The 23,657-nt window shown below is 40.6% G+C and overlaps 1 protein-coding gene across 5 annotated transcripts in view; it reads right to left on the reverse strand.

Annotated features, from left to right (window-relative positions):
- Nucleotides 1-23,657, reverse strand: part of LOC127588623 (gamma-aminobutyric acid receptor subunit alpha-3-like) — a 57,637-nt gene continuing 33,980 nt past the window's right edge. For 2 of the 5 annotated variants that reach the window (XM_052047413.1, XM_052047414.1), the window contains exons 4-11: nt 22,818-22,885; nt 12,755-12,975; nt 11,739-11,821; nt 11,470-11,613; nt 9,579-9,731; nt 8,572-8,777; nt 3,393-3,431; nt 1-3,253 (exon numbers count right to left, since the gene is read on the reverse strand). In XM_052047413.1, the coding sequence (XP_051903373.1) occupies nt 2,930-3,253; nt 3,393-3,431; nt 8,572-8,777; nt 9,579-9,731; nt 11,470-11,613; nt 11,739-11,821; nt 12,755-12,975; nt 22,818-22,885 (1,238 nt within the window). In that variant the 3' untranslated portion in view covers nt 1-2,929. The remainder of the gene's footprint in view (nt 3,254-3,392; nt 3,432-8,571; nt 8,778-9,578; nt 9,732-11,469; nt 11,614-11,738; nt 11,822-12,754; nt 12,976-22,817; nt 22,886-23,657) is intronic. The other 3 variants (XM_052047415.1, XM_052047417.1, XM_052047416.1) reach the window with 3 other exon arrangements.

Below are 23,657 nucleotides of genomic sequence, written 5' to 3' on the forward strand. Positions count from 1 at the left end.
TTGTTTTTTTTTTTTGTTTGTTTTGCGACAGTAAGACAACTTTAAGAGAGGCATAGCACAGGCTGCTACTGTAATTATTCTTTCATTCACTCCTGAAAATTGTTTCAAAAGATGTTTTGACAAATAGCATGGTGCAACATTTCCAGAAAAACTGCTAGTGGATCATAATATGTGTTGAGTATCAACATAAAGGCAACTTTGCTGCTCAGTTCTATTGGTTGAAATAAACGAACAAAAAAGTGTCGTACATGAGCAATCGACCAAATATTTTCCCCCACTAGGTCTGGCGTCACTACAATGATACAAATTGATAGTGCTTATCTGTATATTTGGCAAGCGCTTGTCTATGACAAAAACAGAAACGTTGTTCAACAAGTACAGAAATTGCTTGAGTAAAAAAAAAAAAAAACATTGCTTTTTGGATAGGCAGAAAAACACAAGTAACCACTGACAGCGCAGATGCAATTTAGTAAAACTATAAGGAAAAATATACTCAATATTTTTTCTTCTCTCGCTCTTAATATACATTGACAGTATAAAACACCCAATTGTATTAATTTCTATGACAAACAGAAAAAAAACCTGGGCTCCAGTCTTAGCTAATGATGGCGTTTTGTTATGAATGTGTGAAAAAGCACAAAAAGATAACCCCCCCCCCCCCCGCCCCATTTATGTTGTCCGTATTTTCACCAAGGCACTTGGCTCCCTTTTTAAGCAAAACCATAATCAGCAAGCTAGAGCCACTGGACGTGAAAATGCACAGGCTACCGCAATTCTGGATGATACCACTTTGGCTCTGATGAGATTCAGTTTGAGTTGAAGTCCAGACACCGAAGATTATTAATGATGTTCCTATATGGCACTATACTGGGGCTGCTCCCTACTCCCAGACCACACGTAAGCAACCATAGAACAGCTCTTTGGATGTCTTGGATTGCATCCTCTGCATAATGTGAGTGTGCGTGCATGCATGTTATTAATTCCCGTTTTCACCTGGGCGCAACGATGACAACCTGAAACCACGTGCTTGCAAAACAGAGAAAGAGAAAACAATTTTCACTATTTTACAAAATGACAAGCGGTCAAGATACAACGATGGACTACTTTGTTACTCACAACAGGAAACGGGGCCAGAGCTACTGTCAATGAGAGAAGAAAACAACTGCAACACCGTCCTCTTTGACGCAGAGATTGCATAACATCGCAGTAGAAATGAGTCTGCCGCAACGCCGCTTTGCTTGTTTACACAGAACGGAACAAAGGTAGCGTGATGCCACACCAGTGGGGGGGCTTTAGATTGCTTACTGTATATTTCCACTCATTCCACTAGTCCTTTGTAGACTTTTACACAGAACCTTTGTGTTCTGTCCTTCCCTTTTGTTGGCATTGTACTTCTTTCTCTTGGAAACACATTAACAGCAAATTGCCGAACTGTGTAAAAGAGGGTATCGTGAAATTAAACTCCCTCACAGCCATGGTAGCTTCATGTGAGCGTTTGCCCCTCCGTGTTCATGGGCGAGCAAAATATCACAACACATACACAGAATGTGCAGAGTGTTAATTCTCAATCTAAAAAATGCTGCCTTTACAAAGATATTTACTAGAATGCCCGTATGTTCGTTAGCGTGCTAATTTCTTGTATTTAGGATGGGAATTTCCACTTCATGGCTGTGATGTGTCACTGTACAAATAATGGGCAGTGACATTTTTTTTTCCTGGATGCCCCAGAAGACGGCTCCATTCGATGAGATACTGACTGTTCAAACAAAACTGGTCAGCATCAAAATGTTTCATGATGCTGTAGATTTTGTGTAGCAATACTCCATAAAACAAAACAGAACATTTTGTGCAGGTTTTTTTGGGGGGGTCATAATGGCGCGAACAAACTCATCAAGAAATGACAATCGTAACAATACTAAAAGCCTTCATGCTTGTCGGAGGGTCCATTTGGGTCCATTTGAATTGACAGCGTCAGAGGTGATAGCACACACCAACATGTTGGCAATTACTGTTTGCTGTGATGCAAAATAGATGTTTTATTTTTTCTAAGCCAATTCTAGACCAAATCTGAAAAGACGTTTAAAAACGTCTTTGGGAGTGAATGAGTTAAGACATATGACAGAAATGATATAAGATAAGATAAGATAATCTTTATTTGTCCCACATTGGGGAAATTTGCAGTCTATAGTAGCAAAATTGGGGCAAACAATTTTGGCATGATGCCACCACTACAAACCTTAGCACAATTATCTTCATAACCACCACCCTCAATTGCAATATTATCTTCGTAAAGGCAGCTCCTCTATTGGATTTGATGAGATTTAACACACACACACACACATACACACATATATATATATAGATATATATTGTGTGTGCGTGTGTGTATAAATAAAAATACAACGCAAGTAAACAAACTCGCTTTATGAAGTGTAATTACTGTACGCACTGCAGTATTCGTGTGTCTGCGGCCTTGAAGGGAAACGGCCTTGTGGGACGTCAGGCGCTCGAGTCAGTTTTGAAAATGAGACATTTTGTATTTGTATGTTCAATTTTTATGTTCAATAAATGACAGAAAGTGACTTTGGCCTCTACCCCCTTGCACACATATGTAAACTTTGCAGGCATTACTGTACGTCAAATGTTCTCGTTTTTTTTATTCCTACTTCACTTGAGTGACAGTGTATTTGAAGCTCACTTATCGTGGAAATTTTGACTCTCAACACAAAGCAAAATAAACAAACAAAAACATAAATCAACCAAGCCACATTCCAACCCGGAACCTCTCTTAAGTTAGGGCACTCGCAAATTAGGTACCACTGTATGCACACGCACACGCACACGCACACGTACACGTTAAGATTTTCATGGCTTCCATCAAACCTTTCTCCTTCTCCTAAACCCATTCAAGATTGATTTTGGATCAAATTCAGTTGGGGTTGTTTGCCTCTATGATTGCCGGCTTCCTGTTCACGTATGTGGCCCAGTAGCCCAAGTTGAAGATGAAGAAAAGGATGGGGAAAATGATGCGCGATATCTTGTCCACTTTGCTGACTCGGTTGTAAGACTTCTTGGCTTCTGTGTAGGGATCGTCCATTTTATGGAGATAGGAGTGTTTGGCCGGTGCCCCGGTAGCGGCACTCTTAGAAATGGTTGTTAAACCTTGGTCTTTTGCTACGTTGATGGCGTAGGTTGTTCCAACAATGTTGAAAGTGTTGTTTGCCTTTTTGGAGAGACTTGCAGATTCTCTTCTCTGAAAAGAAGAGAAAGCAGCAATAGTTGTTAGGAGAAAAGGCAGCGGACTCCACAATACTTCCATTTGAACTCATAAAGAGGAAATAGAAGCAACACCACGAGACACGACACACACAAGAGCAAAACAAAAGCCTAACCATATCGTTAATCCTGGCCATGTTAGCCTGAAACGGTTCCTGAAAAGAAAAGTAGAAAAGAAAAAAAGTTTACCAATTATATTAAAAGTTACCCAAATGACATGCTCTATTCATCAATCTAGCGTGTACATTTTCCACGATTGTCCATTAAATCTGCATCACACAAGGTTTGATTGCAGAAAAAAAAGAGAGGTCATGACCATATTATTCAGCTGTGAAATGGTATAAAAAGTGCTTCCATTGGAAAAAAAACAAAACAAAAAAAACGCTTGCATCACTTGTACTGGGTCAGCTGGCGTGTGACTTTGCTGTCAGCTGCAGCATAGAGCATTGAAAAAAAGGTGGGGGGATAGGGGGGATAACAATGCCTGTAGTCATGTCTGACAAATCAATGAACGCAGCTAGGCCTCTTCAGGCAAACAACTCACGATAAAACAAACATGGCACAGGCTATATGAGAGAAGAAGCTGACATCTTTGTACTTGTACGGAGAAACCATTATACTCTCTGTTGAAAGGAAGCTTCAGACTGTCATGCTGAATTTGCACAGGGATACACTTATTTACCAAACCTTTACCATAGGATGATTTCATAATCCTTGCAGCGCTAAAAACGGGCTGCACACACCGTCGGGGGGTGGTGGGGAGTGGGTGGGTGGGGTGGGGGGGGACAAGTAGGGCAGCAAGATTGATGGCGGCGCAAGTTTTACTTTTCTATAGTGCATACAGTGGCTGTGTGTGTGTGTGAGGCTGTAACGGAGTCTCAGAATATCCTCGCACCTCACACCCATGAGAATTTCAATTGAAGAACATCTTATTTGTGCCTTAACATTGAGAAATGTCAGCCCTGCTGAATGTACAATACTTCCTCCTCCGGTGACATGCGTTGCAAGTCACCGAGGGCATCGCACCGACATCATTACTGTTACAGCTGAGTGTTTATGTCTCGCATGCTAACTGTTAACACTGGTTAACCGCTTTTATGCAGCAACATGAGAAAGTTCACATTTGACAAAAATTAAAACATCGCCTGTCCAGTTCATGCAAGTTATACAATGGAGACGAGTTGGCCTGAACCAATTGGAGGTCAAACAGCGACCTTGAATTGGATCGTGTTGTACCGTAGTTCCACTGTACTGTGTGTCATATGAATTATGCTACGCATTAAGAACATTTACAACTTTCTTGATGACCATGTACTAAATATTAAATATTCACAACATGGCAGATGTGCAACACTCTATGTATGGTTACAGCACATTCCGACGCAACTATTTCATGTTAAGTACATGCATTAACGGTAAATGTGCTAGTACTATATGGAGTGTTCAAGGCATAACAGATGGCATCCAAAAAAGAGAAACAAAAGTCCCATAAAATAAGGTGGCCATTCAATTCACACCTTTACTTCCCACTCTTGCCATTTGTAAAGTCCCTGGTACATTTCAGTGCTCCCTATTTTTGTCTACTTTGAGGCCACAGCTTTAATTTTTGTTCTACTTTTTCAGCTTCATTTGACTTTACTTCCCTCCCTCCCCCTCTCCTTCCTTCACTCCATCTTTTCATTAGCATAACTGATGTCCCCTGTTTCCGCTGCCGATTGCTTCATGGCGCATCTCTTTATGCGGTTCTCATCACTGAATGTTTTGGTCCGACCTAATATTCGCATCAACTCAAAGATTTAATCTTGAAAAGCCACAATGCGGCCACGACGATACGCCACAAAGTTTCGCCATCGTGTAGAAACTGCGAAGCCCCTTTTCTACCAAGCAATCACGTTCTTTACACAATATTTGCATTCCCATTGCTGAAAAATATAAAGGGTACCGCAATAACTGACCTGTCCCACCCTTCTGTCAGTGTGAGTGCAGCGTACTTAGAGTCAGGTCATGGGGCGGTGCTTAACATAATAATAATGACACAGCTATTGAAATCCACACGATGGGGTTTACTATTCCAAACTGTACACCGAAATAAAAAATAGACCGCTTTCGAATGACTGTTGTGACAATACTATCAGCAGTAGACATCACCATGCCATGAAATTGTTGTTTTCCCTTCATGCTGCCATTGTTTTGACCCTCCACTTTCCTCTGCAAAACTGAAGAACACCGAATACAAGAAAAGTGAGGAGGCCTAAAGGGGTTTAACTCAAGTCAATTTTGGACAAGACAAAAGTCACACCAGTGCCCTCTAGATAACTAACCGATGTCATTTCCAGGACATTGATTCCACTACACCTAAAAGCACCGCAGTGCCTTTTTTGACGGGTGGGGGTATCAAAAAAATGGCTTACTCAGTAGCAAAACTAATGGCACTGTAATATGTTACAGTACACGGCTCTATTCGTAGATAACTGAACGTCTACGGCATTAGAAATGTTCTTTGCACAATAAATTAGCAGACAAGCCACATAGTCCTTTTCCGCTTCTGTAAATCCAGTTTTTCTTCTGCTGTAATTTACTGGATATCTAATCCAGTGTTTTCCAACCCTGATTGAACCAAGGCACCCAATTTACATCCGAAAGAGCTCACAAAAATACCACAAAATTGTGAATCCTGGGAAAACTAATCTTGTCGCAGTTTTAGCCACAAATTAACTTGTAAGGTTGATATACTTGCAATAAACCAGGACTTATTTGATTGTTTTCTGCCATCTAACGGAAGAGTATTAAATTGCACAGCCTGTCACATTATGTCGCTGGCATAGATAGATGAACAAATTTGTAATGGGTAAAGGAATAATAGTTTCGGGACAAATTACGTTAAATAAAATTTTATAATTTCCCACGGCACCCCTGACGATGAGTGTTCAATGGCACCCTGGTCGGGAATCACTAATGTCTTCATTAGGTGATACCGCGTCAGCTTTACGGAATTCGACACATTATAGATTTATTCATCTACATATTTTCAGCCAACGATTCTTTTGTACTTGTATGTTGGTTGTTCTCTGCCACATGAAGTAAATCCAACGCATCTGCAAATGTCATATTTTTTTTTGGGGGGGGGGGTGATTAAGCATCCTGAGGGCGATTGTGCCACTTGATGTCAAGTTACTTGCAAGGCTTTGTGTGGACGTGTTAGACCGAGCCTCGCGATATTCTGACCTTCTTTATGATTCGAGATGACGTGTTGACATATTTGATTGCCTCAAGTACTGATCTACAAGTGCGGGTTGTGTCATTAATTTGGTGTATTCTAGGCTCTTGCAAAACTGGTAGCTGTGGAGCCTTTGACATTTTTCTGGTTTAAAAAAAAAAGTGAATGGTGATTTCTCTCGACTTTTTTTGTATTTTTATCAGGTCACGTTGCAATTTGTATTGCTGTCTGTAGCTACGGTATAACGTCCAAGGTCTGCTGAGTTTGTCGGTTATTCCCGTACAATGTCAGTAGAAGGACGTGCAGCAACAAAGGCTTCAGCAAAAGAGTGTCGACGGCACCAACTAGCCAAAGCGGTCACAAGCATCGATGTCTTCGTCGCTCGTCTGACATCCCAAGGGCTGAATGTGAGACTAGCTTGATGTCGGACATCCCCATTGCACAATGGCCAAATGCACCTATCGGCTCTGATGAATCCCAAGTTGCTTTTTTCGTTTCATCAAAGAATACACAGACTTCCATCCTGCCATATTCCACCGTCCGCTGGCTTGAGGTGAGCTAATTAGCCCGTTGGTTAAACAGATTGTTTAGCGACCCAGAGGGAATTACATGCCACTGGAGCTGTGTAACCTCAAAAGTAAATGAGTACACGCTGACTCGACTATAGCTCACCATATCAGACCGAAAAAAGAAAGAGCCTGTGGCAAATGAAGTCATCATTTGGTTCCGTTGGCTGAAACTCGGCTTCTGATGACTGCGGACAGTATTTTTCCCCTTACAGCCCCATCCCCCTCGTACAATGTATTTATTTTTGTAAGATGGTTAAAAAAATAGTAGTAGTCTGAGCATTTTGCTTTCCAGTAGTAGAATTCTTGTGGGGCATTACGGGGGAGCGTGTCTTGTCAACCATCGTGACCCTGTTCTTGTTTATCTATGATGACAACTACATTCTCAGCATTGTCCCAGAGAGCGCAGACATTTGCCATTAAGACAAAGCCTCAGAACGAAAACAAGAAACAGCTCTCCCCAAGCCCCGACTCCTTATCTCTGCTTCATTCTGAAAAACTGAAAAAATATTTCTGCCACAAAATTGTCTCCTGCCAACCTCTCAGAGCACCAAATGACAACTCATAACTCACTGATAAAGTTGAAACTGATGAGGTCAGATAAAGAGTTTGTGTATTATTATTATTGTTATTATTGACTGAAGAAATACACTCCTCTCCATAAGTATTGGAACAGTGGTGCCAATTACCTACATTGAGTTCCTGTTTTTGTTCTGAATTTGAATGAACCCTATTTATTATTATTATTATTGCATCCACGTTATTTGCATCCACATTATTTGCATGAACAGAGTCCTTATTCCTAAATGGACTGAAACACAAAAAGCATTCCCCGGCTAACTATTTCCAGCAAAATGTTTCTCCACTCATCTATATTTCAACTTTCTTGCTCTGATCCAATTACTTCTTCCGTCTTCCCCGCTCACACACAAAAGAGCGCAAGCTATTGACAAATCTGTGCGTGAAAGTAATATTGGCCTCCAGGGATTCATTTCGATGCACTCTCACTTTTTTAGTCGGCGTCCTGTGATTTTTTTTATTTTTTTTAATGAGCATGCTGTACGGCAAGATGCTGTCTCATCTTGACAGAATGGGTTTAAGCAAACTAAAATGGGGCTTGAACATATGCTGCCATCCTAAATTGGGGCTAGTGTCTTTGGGAGTTTACCTCTGTTTCTGCTCTCCACGGTCCGCCCCACTTGTGCTTGTTCCATTTGGTTGTTAATGAATAAATAAAAGCTCCTTTATAGAGTAGTCTGGGTTACTTTAAGAGGTAGCTCCGAGTTTCCAATTTGCCCTTGTTCCTCCACCAGTGTAAACTTACAACATTCTCAGCAGCTCTGAGAGGGGTTTTCAAAAAAAATATAAAGGTAAAAGATGGGAGTACTCGAGGCGGAATTAACGTGGGGAGCCAGAGAGGAGAGAAGACTAAATTCTGTCATTTTTTTTGCTGGACACGTTCATCACTATCGTATCTACAGTATGTGTAATTTTCAAACAGCAATCACTCACCCTGACCTCCATGCCCTCTTTTTTCCCATCCCACGCCCAGCTGCGCTTGGTGAAGTAGTTGACTGTGGCAAACTCAATCAAGGCAGAGAAGACAAAGGCATAGCACACTGCCATGAACCAGTCCATGGCTGTGGCATAGGCAACCTTAGGGAGGGAGTTGCGGGCACTTATGCTTAGGGTCGTCATGGTGAGGACGGTGGTGACCCCTGAGGAAAGAATTTTAAAAAAATATCAGGGAAGTGTTCCTACTAAAGGAAACACTGCAATTGGAAAGAATAACATATTCTATTTGCAAAAAAATCATTTGTTGCAATTTTGTCTCCATCAACATTTCATCATCAACAAAAACAATGCCCCCCACCGAGTAGACCTTTTTAAAAAAAAGTTTCACACCCACAAGTATCAGCAATTTGGAGCCTTCACTAACCGCGGTACCTGCACATGACAAGCAAGGGGAGAAAATGCAAAGCTACCGAGCAGAGGTTCCGACAAAGAACCCTCGACTGTGAGGCAGGCGTTCTCGCCACATGGTCGCCAGTTCCACTGGTTACAGTAATTATATTTTGTGAGGTTTTATTTTGAAATGTCATCATTCTGCCAACTATAGTCAGCTGTGGTGCCAATTAATGACCAAATATTGTTCCTTGTACAGAACAATGTATTGCAGATTTAACTGTACTTTATTAAAAAAAAAAAACAAAATAAATAAATAAAAGTAATTCGCTCATAGGAGCAGCACAATAGCAACAGAAAGAAAGTGGGATGAGAAAATTGCATCTCATCTCTGAGTCTGCGACAGTGATGACAATGTTTGGATTCGATTAGATTGATTATCTGGAGACTGTATAATGTGATCATTACCACCTATTGAATTAAATCATCCGTGCACATTTGTTTTGCTCTTATATCACCCTTTCAAAGCCCCATCTCACCCGGCCATCAGCCTCTCAGACTTCAGTTGTTATTTGGTGCATTCTGGGTTAATAAAAGCACAAGATGGCACTCACCAAATACGGTGCGTGCAGGAACCGACTCTCTGTTTAACCAGAAGGACACCTGTGACAGGATGACTGTCATGATGCAGGGAAGGTAGGTTTGGATCACAAAATAGCCAATTTTCCTTTTCAAATGGAAATATGTTGTCATCACTACATATTCCCCTGAGAAGCAACAGAGAGAGAGAGAGAGAGAGAGAGAGGGAGAGAGGGGAAAAACGAAAAATGAAGACATAGCAGATCATCATTAAAACTGTTATATGACATCGTCGGGCAACACAAGCTGAAACGCTGCTTCATTAATTCAAGAACATTTCTACATATTCAATTAAGTATATTAATGCCGTGGTTACCATAGCATTCTCACTTCCCTATCTCCCCGTTAGGTACTTAACTCATTCAGTGCCAGCCAATTCTGGACCAAGTCTGAAAAGACGTTTAAAAACGTCTTTGGGAGTGAACGAGTTAAGAGAAGAAATCTGGCTGACTTTTCTTTTAAAGACTTGTGAGAGCAAAACATTTCTTGGCGTGTGCAATGTTTATTAAAGCAATCATTTAACATCCATCTTCACGCTGGCCTTTAGTAGCAACACTTTTCTTCTTTCAACAAGCCTTTGTCCTCGGTGTAGTTTACCTTCAATCCACCATACAGCACAACAATAATGATAATCTCAAACATAAGAGTTCTCAGTAGAATTTCTGCCCACCCACAGCACAGCTTTTGCTTCAAGGAAAAACAGGCCAGAGGGCATTGCAAGAAAGCGGTTTCATTGTTAGTTTAGTCTCAAAGCGCTCGTCAAACCTGCCGCAGCTCCGTAACCTAGTGACTTGCCTCCTGAGAGTCACAAGTAGCAAAAAACTTTCCACATCTTACAATTGTCTGTGATGTTCGGCTTCCATCCATCCCTCCCATTTTTATACCGCTTATCTGACTTATTGTTGGCCCCAGTTTGAGAAACCTTCAGGCCATATTCAACAAAGCCACACCTTTTGATGAATACATACAACTAATCCGTTTCTCCATCTAAAAGTTGTTTCTAAACTTTGTTCGGAACTACAGATAAAGATAAATGCTTTTGACTCCTCATGTCTTGACGATTTACAATTGTTACTTGACCCGTGTAGCCAAAACTCCTTCAGAGCGAGCTCAGATAACAACTGAGTGCCGACACAAGGCTTTTTGTCTAGATCCCATTGGTTCAGCTACATAATGCCAATTCTGTTGTCCTTGGAATTGTTCATTTTAGGCTACAATTCAAAACGGAGCCTGATATTGTTTTCTGTAGAAAAAAAAGTTCAAAAATTTTTGTTTATGTAGGCATTCCAGTAAGACTTTTTTTAACTGTACATTGTACTGTTCACCACAGTCATAGTTACTGTTCATTGTTTATACACTGATGAACTCTGACCAACTTTTATGGTCATTCTAGCATTTGTGATAATCAGTTCTGAACTCTGAGGCAGGACTCTAAGCCCACTGAAAACTGTTTTTCAAAGCCTTCAGTATCCTATATTATAAAAATAATGTTGCCGTCCTGCAGAGGTTGTCAAAGGTTTGAGGAAAAATTGCATCTCATTGGACGGAAATGTGGATTGATTTTTGGATCGCGGAGAAAAATGGAAAGAAATCGGAGCTTATTTTCCATCAGCGCAATCCATCTTTGAAGTGTTGACGGTGTGCTCTGCCGAATTTCAACAATCAGTCCCCATCCTGACCTGTACAGATTCATGAAATAACACAGACAAACATCACATTTTTGGGGAATCTCAAACCGCCAACCAGACGGCCTTTAGAATTTAAACACGGTCGACACGAAACCTTTTACCCTGATGTGCCAGTGACTACTAACCACAGCACCGTGCTAACCAGTGCTGCATATTCTTTTCATTCTCTGCATTGTACCTGTACTGGAACTTATGGTTTCTTTGCCAATAACGTGTCCCAGTAGGTCATACTGGTTGAGCCTGGAACCATCTTCAGCCACAGAAACAGAGCGCTCATCTTCTTGTGTCCAGAGATAAATCACCTCATTGTTGGTGTAAGCATCTGGGAAGCAGATGAGAGTCAAGAGACGGACGGCTGACTTTAGTTTGTTTTTCAAATGGATTTGAATGTGAAAACACCCACATAGTCCACACACTTCTGTAGCTTTTGCTGTTAGTGTAACTTACAGCTTCCAAATTTCAGGGGACAGGCGTGCGCATCCATGGGGAAGTCTTCCAGGTGCATGGGGCATTCGGCATGAATGGTCAACCTTGAAGGATGGAGGTGATGAGTCAAGAGGGGTTGAGGAGATACACACTCGTCAATATACAATGTCCGCTGTGCATTTTTATGGTCTCTTTTATTTGTCAACCTTAAGTTTAATGGGAATCAATATAAACAAGTCAATGTGCTATTTACTGATTACACGCACTGGCAAGACTTGTAACGCTGTGTCAGGAATGTGTCAATCCGTTTATGGAACAATTCATCAAAGTAAACAATCCTTATAAAATAAAGCATCCCACGTTTTAGATTTTAGAAGCGACGTTGGCTTCAATCAAGTTTGCATTAAATGAGCGTTAAATCATTGTGTTTGGAACAAACGTAGTGTGTATTTGATTAAAAACACACAACCATCCCTCGCTGTATTGGGATGTACTTATTCATTGCATCATGGATTTGTTTTATCGGATAGTACAGTACGGTACAGTACATTACAATACAGCACAGCACAGTGCTGGACAGTTACTCAGCCGCACCTTTCGGGTAAAAGTACATTGCTCGCTAATTGAATACAGCCTATCACCACCAGATATAATGAATTGGAATCTATAACGGGTAGTACATAGAGGGCAGATGGAAACAGCTACTGTTGCTGTTTTGAATTCACATAATGAACCAAATAGTAACGAAATACAGCAAATAAAAGGTAGCCTCAAACGGCACAATCACCATATACCACAGTGGCTAATGCAGCCAGGAAATAGCCAAGACGTAGAAAATCCATAACGCTCACTTCCGCGTCATTCCGACTACAGGCACCCTTTAAGGACATTAGCATTCTTTACCATGATGTAGAAGAATGTGCGGACGACAACCCCATGTGGACAAAAAGAAGAACTAAACCTCACATGCATATACTGTAAGAATTGATGTCGATGAAGCCAATGCTTTATATACATGTATAAATAAAGCGTCTTACCTCATCGTGTAGAGAAGTGTGCCATTGTCAACTAGTCGCAGAAGTTTGTTTGGGGTTGTCATGTTGTGGGCCACAGACTTCTTTCCATTGTGGAAAAATGTGTCAGGTGTCCAGATCTTACTGGCAAGGAGGTTGTTTAGGGGCAACACCTGCATGGGCCCGTCAAATTTCAGTCTCTCATCTCTCCAACTCTGACGGAAAAATACATCGATGGTGTACTCCTGTGGGGAGCGGAGAGTAAAGGATTAATCAGACGACACATTCAACTAGAGTGAGACAATCGCTGGTATGGCACTGATTCTCAAGAGATACAGGACAAGGTACAGTGTCACACGCAGCCAGGTTATTGCCATAGCAACGATGGAGACACGATTTTGTTTATTGCAAGGCCGTTGCAAAGGATTTTGATATGGTTATTTAATAACAATACCGATAACGAATACCTTCTTGCTTTTCCAAACTGATATCGATCAGGAACTCCCGCTCCCAATCCCCCCATAACATTTGCTGGCCATGTTCATGTGATACATCACTCAGCAGAGGCTTGGCACGTGATCTTCTTAATATGACAATAACCTGATCAGTGTTGATGTATCTGAGGCGTACTTTGTTATCGGTCAAGTTTTGTTGCAGTGCAGACTGACGAATGCAACTTCATATTTTTTCGATGCGGTGGCTGCTTAGCTTGCCCAAGATTTCAGTGTTGCCCTGGTGGTCATTCGATTCATTACAGGTTGTGCTTCACCTTATGCTGCAATGTGTGCATTGCAGCATAAGACCCCAAGTCCCCCGCCCCCCACCCGCCACCCAAAAAAAAAAGGTGCCGGTTGGGCTCAAACAATTTGTCTGAATGTGTTGGTGAATATAATTTCCAAATAAAATAAGAACAAAGTAGGACAGAGCCATTGGAAATGGCAATGTCTTTCATATTCCATGTAAAGGAGTTGGTGTCCTGGCAACAGAGCCGCTCATTAGCTGTGTATAGCAGCTGTGCAGACAGGAGATCGATAATTTAGCTTTTTTTGGTACATTCAAAGGCTTCTTGGTGAGCAATGATGCGGAACTGACTGCTCCGTGGGTTAAAAAAAAAACAAAGAAACACCGTCATCATTTCAAAGTGGCTTCAAAACAAGGCCGTCCTCAGCAGGGGGATTTGAAAAGCCTCTGCTCAACACATCAGAATGGCCTCTCTAAACAGTGCGGGAGGGATGTTAATTGCTGTGACTGACCTTGCGTCACCCTGCCAACCAATTTAAAACAGTTACACTGCTTTGTCTCACACCGAGCCTTTAAAATAACACGTTCATGAATTTGGTGTTACGAGCCAAGTGAAAAACAAGAACAGTGTGATAAATGTTGGCTTTAAACCTTAAATCCATGTTTGTTTGTTTTTTGCAATCACTTCACATATACCTATAAAAAGCAAACGTAATCCATCAATTATCCTGCTAATAACATCAGATGAAGATAAGGGCTGCTGGCCCAGCGCAAACAAACGATGGCTACAGGCCAGCAGAAACGGATGAGCACACGCTGACACCAGAGGGCAGTTGTGCTAATGATTTTTTTTGAGATTCTAGATTCTAGATTAAATTATTTTCAATTACAAAAGGTTTTTTTCTCTACGTCTGCAAATCATGAGGCATGAATCTTGAAGAAAAACTTATTTAGACTAGCATGCATAAGTACTGTGTAACTTGTCTAAACCCGATTGCAATCAAACTAACTTGCAGTTATTACAGTATCTCGAAAAGGGAACATTAGTCACCGTGTCTCTGAATCAACTGACAACCCCCCGGACCCCCGTTTCTCTTGTAACTTCTCTTCCGTTAGGCTATTTTTCTCAGAACTCACGGAGGTTGATAATCTGCCGCCCCCCCCCCCCCCCCATCCCCATTCAATTCAGATATGATTCCAGAACTGGGCCAACCACATACAACAACATTCCTTTTCGCCTGCCTGTCAATGCGAGCTTTTTTTTTTTTTTCCAGGGGACTGTATTTAGTATTTAAGTGTTACACTCACATATATACAGACACACACTTTAACTTGACATAATCTTTAAAGGGAATCTCATGTCAAGAATTTTCTTTGCAAAAACATGTTCTCCCTCCGTGCTCCTGCCAATCCAAACGCAGTACTCAAGAACAATTAAGCAGATTCAGATCGATCAATCCATTCTCAACCATTTTAAAGGCTGACATTTTATCCAGCGCTGTCTCCTACCGTCAAATTAAATTGAACTAAAAGTAACGTCGGGATTGCACTGCGTAAACATTTTGTGAGTCTTATCCTGTTACAGAATTAACAGAGGATTGCCTAATTGTTCATTCGCGCCTTTCTAGTCTTCTCATGCAGCTTGTATTATGTTGCTGTTTGTTGATTAGCTTCTTCATCTTTTAGTTTGCAGAGAGCCAGTTCACAATTGTGCAATAAATAGTTTTGGCAGCTTGCCTTAATGAAAATGCACGTTTGCTTAAAAAAAAAAATATTGTGTGAACCTGCCACCCACGTTTACAGCCCCTGGCCCTAGCAGCTCTAATCTTATAGTTATATTGCTACAACTTGCTCTCCACCCTCCATATCTTGCACCTCTGCTACCTAAGAGGCAATACCTGCATTTATTGGATTTTTGATTGTTGCCTGCTTCTTGTCAGACTTGTTTTGCAGTTTGGTCTGCCTTTTCTACAGGCATAATGCACGCCTTTCTGTTATTACTCCCCGGTTTTGATGTAAAAATAAAACGTCTCCAAAGTCGCACCTTGCTCAGCCTCTTATATTTGCGTTCAAAAAGAGGTTCGAAAGCCAAAGTGTCATTTTAATGCACACTGCAAGGTATTTCCACTGAGGCATTTGAAGTTTGCATCTTTTCCCCGGGTACTCTGGTTTCCTCCCACATTCTAAAAACATGCATGGCAGGCTGATTGAACACTCAAAATTCTCCCTAGGTGTGAGTGCGTATGTTTGTTCGTCTCACTTTGCCCTGTCATTGGCCGGCAACGGGTTCAGGGTGTCCCCCGCCTACTGGCCGAAAATGGCTGTGATAGGCTCCAGCACGCCCCGCGACCCATGTGAAGATAAAGCGTTTCAAAAAATGGATGGATGGATTTGAATGTCTATGTCAATAGATGGGTGTAGATAGTCAGCCTCCTTTCTCTTTTTAAATACAGGCAAAAAGTTACTTTACAGTAAAGAAAAATAATGTAAATGTATTGTTCGGTGTAAAATGACAACTTGATTGGCACTAGCACTGTTTATCTGCGTTAACAAACTCGTGGGGCAGTTGTGATTTACTGCCCAGAAAAGATCTGTTGTCCCTACAACTCATTGTGCACTGTTATTGGTGAAATATGTGACAATGTCGTCTTCTTGACAATACGCAGCAGGCCAGAGATGACATTCGCCAGCGTGATAATGACACACACCACTTCCTTGAGGCAGCGCATCCGTTATCTCCCTTCCTTTGAGCGTCACCGATGATTAGTCAAAGATTTGATTGATGTCAGGTGGTCAATCTCGACTTTCTGCTGTAGCTAATTCTCTCGCTGAATTCATTTTTCCCCCGCCGAGTGTGAAACCTGTGTGCGAGTCGCAACTAATTGTGAAACGCCTTCCAACTGCAATTATCTTCAGTGTTCATCTTTCTGCTCTGAGGCGTAAACACATTTAGCACTTCACTGTGTTTAGCCAAAGGCACGTTTTGCTCCACAAATATAATCGCAACTCAGTAAACAAATGAAGGACAATGTCCATAACGGCGTCTCCTAAAACTTGTCATGAATAACCGTAAAAGTAAACACATCCTGTTTGGTTTGATCACTCTTTTATGACTTCTCCAGTTGGTCCTACTTAATCATAACATGCTTTGGATTAGATTGCAAAATATAATTGCATCATATAAATTAGGTTCAATATCACACACACGAATGAGGGCGTCATGTTCTATGATCTGCGTGTATTTCCGCAATTAAAAAAAAAAGAGGCCCGTGTTTCTCTTTGTATGACATATCCGCGATATGCTCTAATAAAAATACCCTAAGAATAAGGAATTCCATAGAATTCCATTTTATTAAGATAAGATATCCTTTATTCGTCCCACACTGGGGAAACGAATAATATTAATTACTAATACTATAATAATTAATCTTTGCAAAACTACCTTTTTGAGGAAAAAAAACCTACTGAAGCATGTTCAGCCTTTAGGTCCGTCATTAATTTAATGCTCGGTTCATTTTGAAATGTTATGCACACCAACTTTTCTGTTAATTCTGGGAAGTCCTTGAACCACTCAGGGAGTCTGAAGCGGAATGTTGATCAGAAAAGTGAGAGCAACATTTTCTTTGCCCCATTGGGGGGAAAAAAACCCCAACTGAACAGAGCAAAGTATTATTGATGATTCCTGCACATGGGCTAAAAGGAAAAAAGTGGCTGACTATCAACAACAATCGATTGACAAAGACACTGAAATGTAATGCAAGTTCGGATTTCAAAATGAATGATGGTATTTTGGTTGCATCAATATTCTGTTACGCATTTTCTTGTCATTACCCCGCCACCTCATTAGCCTCCAATCATTTTTGTTGAAAAATACAAACAAACCCAACACCGCCATTTCCCCCTTTCCAAAGACTTTTAAGCCTTTTACCAGCTGAAAAAATATATCCAAACTGAAGGGTTGCATGCTCTCAGCAGAACAGGAGACGTTTATCCATGTTTTAATCTCCCGCAGACTTGATTTTTGTTTAAAAATAAAAAATAAACATCAAAGAGCTGCAAAAGTGAAATCAGCCCTGATACCTTTGATGAAAGTATTTTGAACATTACAATCAATTTCACTGTCAGTAATTTTATAAAGCTACTTTTCATGTCTTTACTGTGTTTTTGATTGCCTGTAAGACTGTCTGTAAATGTGGTTAATTGTTTTCAATGTACGCATAATTCTGAGTAAGCTACCTTTCTTCTCTTGTCTTTGGCTTTTGAATGTCGATCGCTGGTTGTTTGTATCAGCATTTACATGTTGTGGTTTTGCTTGTGTGAAGCACATTGAGTTGTCTTGTGTATGAAACATGCTATATAAGTAAAGCTGCCTTGCCAACTGTACCTTAAGGGTAGAACTAGACGTCTGGAGAATGACGAAATTGACAGAGAATTGCTCTGCCCCCCCCCCCCCCCCCCTCCAACGTGCTCTTTGAAATATATTGGTTTGTCTATGCCACTCCACATTTCCATTTAGTTGTCCGTCTATTTGGTAGTTAGCAAAGCATACAGTAAATGGGTGTCGTCTATTTGGAAATGTTCATCGCGATTGAGTCTGCTTCCACTGGCCTCCTTTCTTGTCAAAGGGACAACAATTCAACATTGATACCACTCATGTTTATTTCTTAGTGATCGGTAAAGTTCAATGTTGCTTTTCCATCAAAGTTGGCGCTAGAGGGGTCAGAAAAGTTGCAACACTTATTCAACAATGACTGGCGCTGTACGGCAACTATGAAAAAAATATCTATATTTTTCCATATCATTTTATTCACTCATAACACCATTTTAAATGACATGATTTGGCCCAACAGAGAAGGGAGATAATATTAATGTTCATATACTCAGCATGCATCAACGTGCATACTTGTGTATGGAATGTGTATCGGGAGGAGGGAGGACAGAAACGTACATAGATTCAAGAGATGAAGGGGCACAACAATGCCTACTTAGGAAAGATCAGTGTCAAGACCATAACCTACATTCCCGGCCGGTCCTGTTCTGACATAAGGCAGAGATTTGGCATGGTCGTAAACTCGAAGCTCATGGACCCCGGCTTTCAACAACATTGGTTACTATTTGCAGAGTCACTTTCATCGCCATATGATTGGTTTGCTTTAGAAGAGATGTGTGACATGTTGGGGTTTCGGTCAAGGCTACAGGTGCGAAGTGATGCATTTCTAGAACATTTGAGGTTGGGGATGGGTAATTGGATCAGTGGATGTACAGTAAAAAAAACAAAAGAGATCCCGGGATAAAGAGTATTCTGTTTGCGGAACTCATTTTCAACAATTTCTGAAAGCGTTTGATGCCTGGCATTGTGTCGCCGGAGGGAGATTGTTCCATTTAGTACAACCGGTCATAGTGCACTTGAGGATGAATCCCAGAATAAAGCGCAATGACATTTTCACTTATCCAGAAAAATGCTTGTGTCTAACCACAATTGTTTTCAGGGCCGGCCATTTTCTGTTTTGTTCCTGAAGGTACCATAAATACTGAAAGAAAAAAAAAACATTCTGGATTCGTAGCAATGAAACTGTGACATTGATGTTTACTTCAGGTGGAAAGATTGAGGTAATAAAGCAAATGGAAATGAAATGGAAACGGCGAGTGGAAAATGACATACGATGGAAATTCACTGCATCAGCAAAAAGCCCGTGCGGATTTTCCGATATCTAAGGCATCGAGTGTTCAGGGAGAAGATGCCAGGCAATGTTCACTTGTTTTTAAAGTAGTAGAGTAACATATATAAATGTTTATTTTTAAAAAAGCAGCCTTGTATAAACACTTTCCACATTGAGATTTAAGTGTGAGTGCTGCAGCCAACAATTTCTTTCATTTTTATTCATTATCTTTGAAAAGAAACGATTGCTTGCGAGTGCCTAAACGCTCATTGTCTCCATAGCCTACTACGCTTTAATCAAATGAAAAAAGCTAAAAATAACTTGGCCATTATCATGCATTTAAGAGCGCTGTAAATGTGGCCAAAACCATTTTGCGCGTTTGATGAACTCGGGTTAAAAATTGCGACGCCCATCCACAAAGCCGCTCGCCCTCCCTTCTTGTAATTTCAGCAATTTATCCTGCTCGTTACTGAAATGTGGGGTCAAGCTCCGCTAGTTATTCTGGCCCACTATTTGTATTTTCCCCATTTTAATGTGGATCATGTTATTATTTTCAAATCTTTCGCTGCTCAACGACCAGTTTCAAATCTTTTGCAAATGGCGGTTTGAAATAATAGATGCAATGCTCTATAATGTGTACAAAGAACGGTCACTTTTTTTTTTCTCCATCAAAAGTACAACATGCACGGCTACACTTTATCTTGCGCATTTGTGGTACTGCTTTGAGATGAGGCAGTGGAAGATTTTGAAACAGAATGCTTGAAGCCTTGATGTTATGTTTATGGGCTAAAATATGACAAAAAAACCCCCCTGAAATGATCAGTGATATCAAATACATTCACAACTAACAATGCAGTGGTGGCATATTATCAAAGAATATCTATAAATCATCCATGAATTTTCTAATCTGTTTATCATCATGAGGGTTGCGGTGTAATTCTAGCAATGTTATTGAAATCCAAAGCATAATTTATGAGTAAATGACCTGCGATGGAAAATAGAAGATAAGACAGCTTGTCTTTTTAAATGTAATTTTACATAACCGTTTTCCCTCCTTAAATTCTTTTATTAATATTCAAAGAGTCTCCGGAGTGTCTGACCACACCTCATATCTTAAAATGAACAGTGAAAATAAATATTTTGCTTTATGATTGTAAGGTATTCTTAATTTCGATATATTTTGACATCATTGGCAAATCTCCATGAGCACCCATGACTCCGCCCATTACTTGGCTAGGCGAAGAGCCGCCATTTGTAGCAGGCAACGTTTCGCATGCGCCACACAAACTGAGCGTAATTCCGTGAATATACAATCCAAACTGCCTTTCACGCTTAACCTTTCATACCAACTTTTTTAAACTTGGGGTTCCATATGCAACCACACCAAGCTCCACCCCTAATCGTCATAGTAACATACTCTGGACTTGTCCTTGGCCAAGCAGTACATGGGCAACTTGCCTGAGTTAAGACCGCCAATTGAAAACAGGTTTGGAAAAACAGGAGATGAAAATTGAGGTGTCCTGCAATTCTTGATCTTTTGGGGATTTTGGAAAATGTCACAGATGTTAGTTATGAAGACACCTGGGAACTCTTTTAAATTGTCAAAAGCTGTTAAGGTACCTCTGGCGCACATATTTCATATTTATCTGGTACGTGTCAGTTTGCTTTTTTAAAAAGAGCCTCAGTGTAGTTCTTGGTACCGGTACTTCTAATAAAGTCTGGTCCACAGACCTGAGGCGCCGGGCAGGTGTGTAGGGGCGGATGAGCTCAGAGTGGCGCGAGATTATTTAGAGATTTGAAAACAAATAAGAGGATCTTGAAAATAACTCTAAAATGTATGGGGAGTTGTCCCCTAGAAAACGTACCATAGCATCGTTTTCTTTTTTATACTCATTCCATTCCCTCAAGGGGAAATTCAAACTCTCACTCGAATGTATATTTTTATGTCGCTTACCACACACAGAGAACCAAACCACACAAATGCAGGCATGAAAGGAGAGATGTCAGAGTGAAAGGAGAGCACAAACAATGCTGCACCTCCCAAGGTCGGAGTGTGGGGATGCTGTCTTGCTCAAGGGCACCTTGATAGTAATCAGTAAGATTAGCATCCCTGCAACGACTTGACGTTATATATTTTTTTCCATTTTGTCTGCAGCGGGACTTTAGCATTACAGATGAGCCCGCAAATGAGCTACTGCTGCCCTTACGCTAATTTGAAGTCCAATGAGCAGCCAGATGGTTATACTGTATCGTGAAGTCGACTCCAATAGTAGCTCTATTTTTTGACAGTGTGTCACATGTCGTCTACCCTACATGACATTTGTATGCTCCGGCATTGCGCCACTGATTCATTGTGCTGCCAAATAGGGCATGCGAATACAATAGAAGATTGGGGCTAAAAGTGGGCCTCGAAAACCTCAAAGGTATTATCTGCTAAAAGAGATAAAGTGCTCTCTGTTGTGATAAGAATAAACTCATGGCTCAGAATCATCATCCAGATAGCATGGAAGGGTGCAAGTTATGTTTTAATGTATGTACAGTTTATACAAGACAATATCGACTTCCTGAGACTTTAAGCAAAGGGAGGATTTGCTTTCCACAGTACGGGGCCTTCAATTACCTTTTGTTTTTTTAAAATTTGAATACATGAATTAAATAACTATTATAAACGATAAGTGGAGGAGAATGTGAGACGACGTTATAGGATTTGAAACAAGGCCGAGACTTTGAAGTCCTGCATTGCTTGACATGTCCTAGCAAGAACAGCTGCAAATACAGTATTCCTTTAATGAAAGAAAGGGAAGACTCCCGAAAGACTTTTTGGACCTGCTCAGCTGTTGTAATTATCTTTAGTAATATATCTATTTGAAAATATCCTTGTGGGTTTGTATAGAAATTGACTTTGACAGTCGTGAACTGCACCAGAGCACTTTGTGTGGACCTCTTGCGAGACCAAAGAACTCCACAAAGCTCAATAATCCAACTACATAATACAAGATGTCGAGCCATCTCAGAGTTTAAGTTAAAAAAAAAAAAACCTTCTTACCCCAAGGCGGTCAATTACAGTTGCATGATCAAATACATCAAAAGCTGCATAACGTCGAGAGACAGACAAATGAACGATCTCTTTTGTCTGCTGTTTAAAGGCACTCGTCCACGGCTCTGAAATGACTCATGGAATTTCACAAATAAAGTGGATAGTTTGGTTCGTTTATGTGGTCTGCTGCTGATAAAAAAAAATAAAAAAAAGATTCCATTGCTGATTCTTATTTAGTTTATCATTGCACAGTGACCTGCCTGATGGCTAATACATCCGCTGTAAATTCAACTCCTTATGATATTCTCGATTCCAACATTTCGCCACATTGTTGCCAACATTCATTATGTGCCCACCGCATTTCCAGTGCTCTAATTGTCTTTTGATTGTTTTCTATGTTGATTTTTGTTATAGCCTGCGTAATTATGTTTTTAAAGAGATTGAAGTGGACCACATGCCTGACTTAATGATTGGCGGTCTATTGTTTTGAATATCATAAACTCTTAAAATGTACAATATGCATTGATGCCCAGTAAAAAAAATAAAAAATACAATTGCAAGGCTTGATAACCATAAAGAGCTACACTTGGATTTCGCAAATGCAAATGCTTTTCATCAAAGCGATGAAGATGGAGGGCAAAATACTCACCATGTCGGTGTCTGACACGGGCCCAAAACTTGTCACGTAAATGTTGGTCCTCACTTCAGTGACGCTCTCTGTAAAATAAAATAAAATAAAGGAGAAATGAGCGTAACACAAAACTCAGAGCAATTCTTCCAGTCAGTCTTGCGAAACGGATTATTCATGTGTACAGCAAGCCTGCAAATTAGCATTTAACTAAGCTCTCTTAATAGTAGTCAGTGGTAACCAAATTTCATGTTGCTATGTAAAACAGGCTTCAGGGGCTGAAAAAAAAAATGTCGGGAAAGCACGACTGAGCAAATTTGATTTGCTTATTAACATTGATAACGCAATCTCGTACTTGGTATGAGGTGCAAAATCACCCCATGGTGAAAAAGAAGAAGTCATTTGCCAGCATTTCTTTGATCGACCGACTGGAAACATATTGATCAGTTAAATGCTATTCCTCCAAAGCATATTTTACCAGTAAATGCCCTGCGATGGAAAGTCCAAGATAATAACTGAAATATTCACATTGCCCAACGGGATCATCTTGGTGAATATCGTGAACTCATGTTTCGATCGTCTTGAAATGACGCTGTTCTTTAGGCTTCAAACAATCTGAGTCCACGCTACTGCTGGTTGACAAGAATTGCAAGTATTGAACCCAATTTAGTCTCAGTGGTCTTACGATTGAACAGCAATCCATTCCGCACAATTTGCATCATTCTTAACGAGCAATTATTTGATTATCGTGCCTGAGTAGAAACACAAACTTGATGGCGGTTGAGCATTTCAGTCTTAACGGTAGTGAGCTGAACTGTCCTTGAGACATGGATTAATTGACGCAGGAACGCTTAGGGGCAA

This window comes from Hippocampus zosterae, chromosome 16, assembly GCF_025434085.1.
Source record: "Hippocampus zosterae strain Florida chromosome 16, ASM2543408v3, whole genome shotgun sequence".
NCBI lineage: Eukaryota > Metazoa > Chordata > Actinopteri > Syngnathiformes > Syngnathidae > Hippocampus > Hippocampus zosterae.